A 10,446-nucleotide genomic window follows, 5' to 3' on the forward strand; every position below is an offset into this window, starting at 1 on the left:
GGCATTTTTTCTCCTCCTGTTACCATACCTGTCCATGGTAATTGTGAGCATATCAGTATCCTTGCAATGTCGCTCTCCTACAAGTTTAATGAGCTTCTTCTTTGCATGGTCATCCAAATTCAGATTAGAAAGTTTAACCTTCAAGTACAAGATAAAAACATCTTAAATTATTTGAAAAATACATTCTCTGTACTCTGAAAAATATTTTAACATACGGTTAGGAACATCTTTTAACAGGAATTAAAAGGATAGTTATGAAGCATGCAGTTGTAAACTTGCTTCTTGACATCATTTGTCAAAAGTCTTTTAACATAAAGCAGGTATACCCTTAGCCTTCAAACAATAAATTTCTTTTCATCCAAATACCAAAGGGGATTGAAGAGAACATTTTTACTCAAACTTCTTTCGGGGGGGACACGTCAGTTTAGCTTGTAACTATATTTAGCATTTTCATGTGGAAAAATGAACCAAAGTTTTTTCAGCTAATACTTTTTCAAATGCATATTGGTAATGTTGATATTAAGATGTTTTGAAGATATTTGCTACAATCACCTAAAAGAGCAGGAAAGACATCAAGGTACTCAAGTGTCTCAACATCATTACTGGGATATTTTTAATAGAAATATGCACACAAGGGACCACAATCATCTAACTGCACACAATTGATCACATAATACTGTGAATATTGATGGTTCCCTTTCATTCCAATACCAAGAAACTCACAACCATAAGACATATGGCAAATAGTCTGAAGCTAGTTTCTGTAGGTATAACAAGTATGAAAAGTAAAGCAACCTGCTTTTAGCTAAAGATATCAGAAAAACTAACAAGAAGTTAAAAACAAAATAAATACAAATCTCTAATATCAGGAAAAGAGTACTAGCTGAAGAGAAAAAGAAATTGCTACTAAAATTAGGACAAAAAAAAAGCGTGTAACTTAAAAGTAACTCTAGGCTATGTAAAAGAGAAGGGGGAACCAAAGAGGGGAGGGGGAACAAACCAGAAAAAGGAGGGGGAGCAAACCAGAAAAAGGAGGTGGGAGAGAGGGGGAAGAAAAAAACAGAAGGGGGGGGGGGCAGATGCCAGAAAGAGGGCAGGGGGCGTTGGGGGCAGGCAGAAACCTGCAGGGAGGGGCAGGGGAAACCAGAATAGAGAAGGGTGGGGAGGAAACCAGAATAAAGGGGGGAACACGTTTGGCTAGGTATGGCAGAGCATTAAGAACTACTAAAATATGTTATTTAATATACATTTTTAACACTATTTGCACTAAGGTGCCTTCTGTGGCCTGAATGTTTTGCAGCTCACAGAAGAGTAAATTAAGATTATTCCACAAAGCTACTCTAAATGCAAGGAAGCTTCATTTATCTAGGTTTAATAGCTATTTTAAAGTAAACAAAGGGAAATACCCATTTAATTCTCCACTAAGAAAATTCTTTCTGTTTACTGTATCTTAGGACTTAAGTATAAAGCCCTAGCACCTACTTACACTTATTACCAATTCTGACTACATTTAACTTTGCCATCCTTTCAATTTCCACAGTTGATTTGTTAGCTTTGACTAAGTTAGTTGAATACAAATGAATGAAACATTGTCTTCCATCTGCAGAATTAGCTACTACCGTCAACAATTGGCTTAGCACCTCAGAAAACTACTTCCAAGCTGCTTAGCCAGAGAGGTCTATGTATCAGAACTAGATTTACATTAAAACTATTTAATATAAGTAGCACATTGTAACTTTGAGCCTTATCATAGGTTGATCCTGGGGTTTTTTGAGTTTGAAACTACAACTAAATAGTTAAATAAAACCTAACAAATCCAGAAGTTTTGCCTGCTTTTATTTCAATACTGCAACTTCTAACCTTAGGAGAGAGGTAAAATTTTTTTAAAAAGGTCCTAAAATCAGCACTCACTTTATTAGGTGAAAAAAGTCACCATGTTAAGGAAGATGTGTTCATTTACTATGCTTCTCTGGAATACTGGTGAGAAGGAGCAGTAGCTTTCTTTCCACAAAGAACAGTAGTTGATTATTTGGTTTAAATCCTGTACTGCTAGGCTGTCTACCACAACCTGGACAATTCCATTTGGAAGCTGACTGGGATAAATATAGTGACAAGAAATAGTGGTAATAAACTATTAGAAACAGGGGGGGAGGGGGAGCATCTCCAGTAAGAGCCTGGATTAAAAAAAAAAAAGAAAGAAAGAAAGAAATTTTGTTACTTTAGAAAAAAATAGAAATGTGTATGAGACAAAAGAAAAAAAGAAATCTTAACATGAAGAGCCACCAGAAACATGGAAATGTTAATCTCAGTGTAATCTCATTCCAAAAGACAAGTTCAAGAGCTACAGTGCAGTTCTAACTTTTCTACCCCGAGGCTGCTTCTACTGCATACACATGGATGCCCAGAGCACTGCTAACTCAATGCTTACTAATAGCACCATATTCGTATGACGTACCTTTCAACACTTTGCATATAAAATACAAACACACATAAAATATACAGGTATATAAAACTGAAATTAGAGTATTTGATGTCTCATGTCAATTCTAATCTACCTATAGCCAGCAATCAAAGACACTGAAGAGATTCAGCACGCTCCAAAAGTACCAGATTTACTCCATAAAAATTGAGAATATTCTTTAAGAGCCAGATTCTCTAAGTCATCTTTCAAAGTTTCTGAATGTTTTCTCATGGTACATTGTAGATTTTCTACCAGGAGTCCTACAACAGTGTGTGGTATCTGGATGTCCCTTGCCCAAGTTACCTAGAAACAAGATTTCAATTCCAAAATGTTTTAATTATTCAAAACATTAAACAAAAACTCCTCTAGAAAACTGTTTTGTTTAGAGTAAGCTGCAGACCAAACCATTAGTATCAAAATGAAGCATCTCAATTCCGCCTTTAGTCAGAAAACCTTCAAAAAAAAATAAATAAAAGAGCCTTTTTTCTTCTGGATGTTACCACACTGAGGGATTTCCTGTACCTTTATGACTCCATATATTACATCCAAAATTCACTATACTATTCTAGCTACCAAGTAACAGCAGTTCAGATTATACATTGAGCTGCAAACTAAACTAAAATAAAATAAAAATAAAAGCTACACATCCTGGCAAAAATTTAACTTCCACACTGAAGAAGGAAATACTATAAAGTTTCTTAACTGACTTGAGGTGACAGTGTCAGAAGATGAAGAACACAGAATTATCAGAGTAACAGACAACAGTTTTCAAAGCAAAAGACCATTAAGTCTATTAGCATTTTACAGCTGCACCCAGCTCTCAAAACTCTAACAACGCCAGATCTATCAATGTACTTTGTTTTATTTCAAGGCCTGACACATTGCCTTCAAAACCTCAGTAATAAATACACCTTGCAGGTCCTGAGTATATCCTATCATACTGAGCTGACATTTATTTTTAGCATCTGTATTAAAAACCACCTATTTAGGGCTGTCCATCATCTGCAAAACTTAAAGAGAGAGAGAGAGAGAGTAAACAATGATGTACAGACACAGTTAAGAATTTCTTAACATTATTTCCTGGATTTTTAATGCTTTTCTTCTTTGAAGACTGTTATCATGTTTTTAGCCATACCTTATCAAAATTTACAAATAACATCACATGTTAATATAGATCTGCATCTAGAAATGTGCAAGTCTGAAACACATTAGAACAAGAAAACACACTATTTACAGACAACCAGTAAGCAAGAAAATTAAGCTCTATTAGTGATATTTCTAGTAAAGAAGTACACAGTCCCCATACAATGCAACTGACAACCTAAAACTGTGCCTACTTTACCTGTGTGTGCTTTTCAGAAAATTTGATCTGTCAGAAGATATGCCATTTTGTTTCTAGCAGAGCTTGGTATTCATTTGTAAATAAATACTTATATCATTATAATGCGAGTTCTAAGATGCTGCTATATATTCAAGGAAACCCACTGTTTTTTTATTTTGGCATTCAGTGAACTATTTCCCACACTCCTTAAAACCTAGCATACTTGCAAGTGTTTCAAAACAACAACAAAAACCCAACCAAACAGATATCTGGTGTTTTAAAACAAATGTGTGTTTTTTAACCACAAAAATACTACTTACTCTTAAAGTCACCACTCTTGCCTTGGGATTACGAATAGATGTCCCTGCAGAAACATAGTCTACTGTTTCAATTTCAATAGGAAAATGCTGCTCACATTTCTCATCGCTGTCCAAAGCACCTGGCCATTCAGTGCAGAAATCTGAAGAATAAAAAGACAATCCAGGAATAGGTTTTTGCTAATTTATTCCAATATGTGCTTTTAAGTAATTTTTATAAAAATTTTACTCGTTTAGACAATTGGCAGGGTCTCCACTGGACTTACTCTAGCACTATAATGTCTTTTTACACTAGCTTTCCACAGTACTCCAGATACAGTCTCACAAGTGTTGAATAGGGGAGGAAAATCACCTGAAACTGCTAGCTACATTTTTGTTAATACAACCCAGTATGCAGTTAGCCTTCATTGCTGCTGACTCATGCTCAGTTTTCAAATGCCCAAGACCCCCATGGCCTATTCTACAAAGCTTCTTTCTAGTCACTTGGCCTCAAGTCTGCCTAATGCATAGCTTATTCTGTCCTAGACATAGGACTTGTAATTGCTTTCATCTAACTTCATGAGTTAAACGAAGTTCCTGAAGCTCCTTTTACGGAAAGTAGTATTTCCAAATGTGTGCTAGAATGATAGGGTACTGATTATCTGTGATTAAAATAGACTATAATCTGAGAAGTGGGTCATACCCATCAGTTATATTCCTTTAAGACACTAAACTATGAATTTTCGTGTATAAGCAGGGCCTAATATGCAAAATTAGAATATCACTAGTGCCCTGAAAACATCATAATATATCTCTTCCCATCATCTATGTACCTCAGTACAGCAAAGAGAAAGCATATATACTTTTGTCTTGTTAGGCAAAGCCAGAAAAGAAACCAGCTTTAGAGGTGGATACTGTTGCTCCTTCTGCATCATAGCACAGTTACACCTGGACTTTTGAGACGATACAAAATTTGTTTTTAAAACAACAACAAAAAAACCCACAAAAACAAACCAAACAACACTCTAAAACAACAAAAGAGCCTCACCTTTAAGAGCAGCACAATGTTTCTTAATTGCAGGAGGAGTAAGATGTAAAAAATTGGGAATCTGAAATATATATATTTGAGTTACCAAAACAATAGCATTCTGTCTGCCTGTAAACAAGAGTATTACAAAGAGATATTACTGAAATTTGATTAATTTTCAAATCAAGGTAGTACAATATATTTAGTAGATGACTCTCCTCTCAAATCTGATATAGCAGAAGACTTGAGCCTAATTATAGAAATCATAAGCATGATAATCCTAATTAAATCACCAGATATGGTTCACTTATATATGCTACTTACACTAATATTCATCAGAAGCCTTATTAAATACATTTAATAGAAAACAGTACCTAGGAAAAAATATTCTGATCAAAGCAATGCAGTTTTAGTGAAAAATAACTTTTAAAGTCAAACACCAGCGGAATGCATCTTACCTTTACAAGCTCTAAGTTGCCTTCTTTTGGCAGAGGTACTCCTCTCTTCACTGGGTAACCCATTCGAATTGGAAGAGGCACAGAGGCAGGTTTGAATGCAGCTGCTGTTGGATAAACACTGCTCCAGTCCTGATCAACAGCCATCCTCTCAGTTCTAGGAGATGCATGCTAACAAATTGAAAACAATGGAAATTTGATGGGGGATATGCAGTTCCCTGATACAAAGCAGTAACAACACATACAAAATGTTATTTCTGAAAAAGTTCCTGTAGGTAGAAATTTCAAGAAATATTTTACATCAAAAGTTGTCATTTGGCTTTAGAGGAATTCTTGAGAGAGCGCCTCTCAAAACTTGGATAACAGACTTTTCCTTTCCCAATACTCATTTGCTTTTTATTACAGAAACACTTAGAATAAAGACCCTGTCATCTTCTGGGTTTCTCCTAAGTCACTTTGGGGGTGGGGGGAGGGTGGGGGCAGAAATCAAACCTACACTTAACTGCAAGCTCAATTTCCAAAAGCACCTAAGTGCTGGGTGGAAGACAAGGACAGGATTTTTGAAATTACAGAATTCTGAAAGTCTGAACAAGTTCATAGTAACCCTGAGATGATGTGTTACAAAAAGTCCAGTACAGGAACAATATATTACTGTATTGCAGTAATAGCTTATACCCTCCAATAACTGAACAAAGCTTCCATCAAGCCGGTTGCTCTTGAAAAATAACAACCACAACAACATAAGAGGGTTAAACACAAATGGATATAGACAGTCTGACTCTTTTGGTACATCAGTAAATTTGTCTTTGGTAGTTAAACGAACAAAAATGGAGTGAACACTAGTCCACTTTTACTATTTGCCTTTAAAAATCACCATACGTGGTAACATAATTCTTTTTAAATTTTGCATAGAATAAATAAGAAAATTCTCAGAGATTTAATGCTCAGGTATCAGTTTGAATTCTACTGTGTAAGAATAATTTCACTTACATATAGTAACAGATCTTTTAATCATGTCAAAAAACAACCATACAAATCCTGTAAACTCATACTGCAAATAACATTAAAAAGCCCCTGACCCTTTTAAGCATAACTCTAAGTTATTTTCAAGCCTCCAGTATTTAGGCTCAATATAAGCTAATTGTTAATGTTTTTTCCTTTTATGAGAACACAAATTTCTTAGCCTATAGGCCTTTTCTAGCCTCTAGGCCACAGTGAGCACGTGTGACATAGAGGCAAGGCTTAGAGGGGGGCTTAAGAGTCCCCCCTGCATCTCCTCCCTTCCAGAAAACAAAGCAAGGCAGGCACTCAGGAAAAGGCATGCCAGGCCCTGAACTGCCAACAGGATCCAGCAACACTGCACCATGCTTCCCCCAGAAGACCTCCCCCACCACCGAGTTACAGCATCTGCTYGGCTTCCCTGCAGCCTGCTGCCCAAGGAAGCCCAGCCTCTGGCTGCACCCAGCACTGCTTGCCCAGCACCACAATTGGCTACCTGCCCAGGCTCTCAGGCAGCAGTGACAAGATTGCAGGAGCCCTACGACACGCACAGCCTCTTCCCACATGCCTTGGAAACAGATGAGAACAAGAGTGCCAGAGAGAGGCGTACACATTGTACGCCAAAAGCAAAAGCTTTACCACTGACAGCCAGAACTTCCAGCAGGCAGAGAAGTCCATGACAGCCCTGCTCCACCAGAGCTAAGGAAGAGCCCAGCAGCTGCCTGGGGCTAGGCATGTGCTCTCCTCAGGGGTGGCTGTTTTGGGGCCAAAACAGCTAGAGACAACCCTGAAGGGACAACAGCCCACAGGCAGATCAAGCTAGTACACCCACATCCCTGAAGGCACTTGCACTGCCCTCTCAGGGTCTGTGGTGAGGGCACTTCACAGGCCCTAATGGCCCTGAGCAGCCCAGCTGGGGCCTCCACACACAAACACAGCCCCACCCACCTGCCCAATGCCCCAGCAGCCCCAGAGCAGTGCAGCCCCAGAGCAGTGCARCCCCAGGCCCTCAGTGCCTGTCCCAGCTACATGCCAGCTGAGGCAGTAAAGAATTTAGGTACCAATTCTGGAATCCAGCCACACTGGATTGTTTCACCAGTTGTAGGAGACGTTCCTGAACAAAATAATAAGATACACAGCATAGAAAGCCTTTTCAAACACTTCTGAATTAGCAGAAAATAGTTTCATTTCTTACTGATCTTATGAATTGGGATGTCCTGCTTGTTCTCCGTGTTGAAACTAAAAGAAAAAGAAATATTTACAATAAGAATCTGCTTTTGTGCACTCAGATTAGCATTTATTCACATGCCTTCACACGCATCCACGTAACGTAGAGTAGCTCAAATTAGCCATTTCAGAAGCAGAAGAATTGGTTTGAAGTACACCTGCAGTTCACTATTTTGGAGTTCTAGTCTCAAACCTATTAAAAGTCCTCCCCTCTAAATAATCACAGTGATATACGAGCTGGGTTTGGTTCATATCTCGATCTTAATTCTTTAACAGTCAATGGTCTCCTCAGAGAGGATAAATGATCTTGCAAGCTTTTACTCAGAATTCAAATAGCTACTTTGCAGAATATTAATGTAACAAAATTCAACCCAAGATCTCATAGAAGAGGAAAGGATTTTATTTTACAGAATCTCTATGCAAAACTTTACCTACTCTTGCATCCATATACTAAGAAGCACCAAAACATGTGTCCAGGTGGCTTGGCTGAGATCATTACGACACAGAAGACAAAGGATACTACCTGTCAAGCCTGCAGCAAGTCCCCTCAGTTTGTCTTGGTTGATCACCAAAAATAGGTTTTTGAATATGCTTTTTGTATTCTTGAAGTGTGGCTGTTTGGAGTTGCTTTGCCTTATTTTGTTCGCCTAATTTACTCACTCCTCGTAACGCTTGGAAAAAATGCCCAAATTCCTCAGTTCTTCTGTTTTTCCAGTGTAGGTATTGTATGGCTCCAATGTTCTTTCTCTTCTTACTATGCACTAATCAAAACTAAATCATACATATCGGGCTCTGCAGCAGCAAATACATATCATTCCTTTATCACTTGTCCTGCCATTTGATGTGGTGCTTTCAACCATTCATACTTCATTCATATCAATCTTCTTGTTTCTGTTAACAAAACTCTAAAATTTCAGATCGGGACAGCTTTTAACCGTACAATGCGATGGGCCCCGCAACCAGACATTATTTAAAGATCCTTTTGGTGACCTAGTCCACTTCTGAATCTGCAATAAATAAATACCTGCCTAGCCTTTAGAAAAAGGTTCATACAACCCTGTCCAACACTGTTTCCATCTGGGCTCTCAGAACAGGCTGAGTCGCAGACTCAGATGCCAAACATACCACACAAATACCGTGTCTCAGCAAACTACAAAAATCTCACCTGGAAGCCCTAAAAACTGGCACTGTGCTGCAGGTCTACTGTAACGAGCACAACCCTCCCGTGCAATCAGTCCAGGGACCACCAATTTCTTTCTTCAGGCTGTTTCTTATATCTACTCGGACAAAACCTGCGTCCCACACAGCAGAGCACATTTTATAACAAAAGCTCTCCATCAAGCCCTTGCCAACCCAATCTTTCTTTAAGAACTGCCCGAAGGTGGAAAGAGCAGAGGGCAACTGCTCACACATCTCAGCTGCGGAGGCAGGGAGGGGGCAACCTCCCTCCGAAACCGCCTCAGAGCCGCCCGGGCCCCTCTCACCTTCCCTCTGCTTGCCTTCCCTTCTGCGCACTGAGGGTACGGAGGCATAGGCCGCAGCCCCGAAGAATAGCTCGACCGCAGCACGGCCCAGTAACCAACACCAGCCCGCAACTGCCCCGTGATGCCCGCCATCTTTACTACTCGCACAGAAGAAAGTCTCCCGGACAGGACGGAAGCCGGCGTGGGCCAATACGGTTGGAAAGGGTGACTCGTAAGCTCTGCCTGCTCGCAGAGGCAGAAGGGGTGGGAGAAGGGGCGGTAGCGGCTGAGGCGCTCGGGCAGGAGGGGCAACGGCCAAACAACGCGTGACAGAGCAAAACGCCCAAAGTGATTCCTCCCCTCCCCTCCTCACCTCTCCGCGAATGAGGGATGAAATAAATAAAGGGCAAAGAAGAGGAATTTGACATAATGCTTAGAAATCGCCTTGCCCCTGTATCCTGGCTAGTCCTAGCTGGCCAGAATCTGCCTTTTTATATCCCACAGATGAAGATAACAGGTTGAGGAGCAGGCCTGGAGACTGCAGCTGGGGATGAGGAGGCAGTTTCAGCTCCTGTCCTGAATTCAATTTATTGGTCTCACAAGTGAAAGTACAACTTCTCAAAACCCATTTGTTACTCCTTATTYTCTCTGCACCCCTAAARTRGGKGRTGGTTACCAGAGAAAAGATGTGACAYGCCAAATCAAGGCAAGCATGACWCAATTCAGGCAGCCGAGGAGTTATGTTAAGGCAGAATTAAATGAAAGAGCAGGTGTCAGCAATCTGGAACAAAATGTGTAAGTCACAACCTGTACCTAGCACTAGCCTTATGTTTAAACCTGTAAATGTAAGAGGGCAGCTAACAGCTTTAGCTCCTTGTGGGGGCAATCTTTCTGCTACCAGCAAAATCAAAGCTGCCTGAATTACCACGCAGTCATTTGCTGTTAGAGAGGTTAAGTTTCTTCTCAGTGGCACAGTTGGGAAATAACATGCAGGACTTTTACTGTTTGGGACTGTGAAGGTGGTGCAACATTGAATGTTCGTTCAGTCCTGAGGTGTCACTCTGCTTCCCAGCGCAGAACTTAATTTCTTCTTCAACCAAATTTGAATGAGTTCTGCTCTGCCCAAATACAAAATGGGAACAAAATGATCACACTCTCATGTTTGTAAATCTAGACTACATGGTGCTGCTTTTCTTA

At 39.7% G+C, this 10,446-nt stretch overlaps 1 protein-coding gene across 1 annotated transcript in view; it reads right to left on the minus strand.

Annotated features, from left to right (window-relative positions):
• Nucleotides 1-9,402, minus strand: part of MRPS35 (mitochondrial ribosomal protein S35) — a 24,537-nt gene extending 15,135 nt beyond the window's left edge. Inside the window, 7 exon segments of the mRNA XM_085311080.1 lie at nucleotides 29-138; nucleotides 4,103-4,242; nucleotides 5,127-5,187; nucleotides 5,564-5,731; nucleotides 7,755-7,798; nucleotides 8,952-9,039; nucleotides 9,271-9,402. Of these exon segments, the coding sequence (XP_085167206.1) occupies nucleotides 29-138; nucleotides 4,103-4,242; nucleotides 5,127-5,187; nucleotides 5,564-5,731; nucleotides 7,755-7,798; nucleotides 8,952-9,039; nucleotides 9,271-9,402 (743 nt within the window).
• Between the last annotated feature and the right edge of the window lie 1,044 nt (nucleotides 9,403-10,446).

The sequence above is a fragment of the Rhea americana genome, unplaced genomic scaffold (assembly GCF_003343005.1).
Source record: "Rhea americana isolate MKP2758 unplaced genomic scaffold, rheAme1 scaffold_330, whole genome shotgun sequence".
NCBI lineage: Eukaryota > Metazoa > Chordata > Aves > Rheiformes > Rheidae > Rhea > Rhea americana.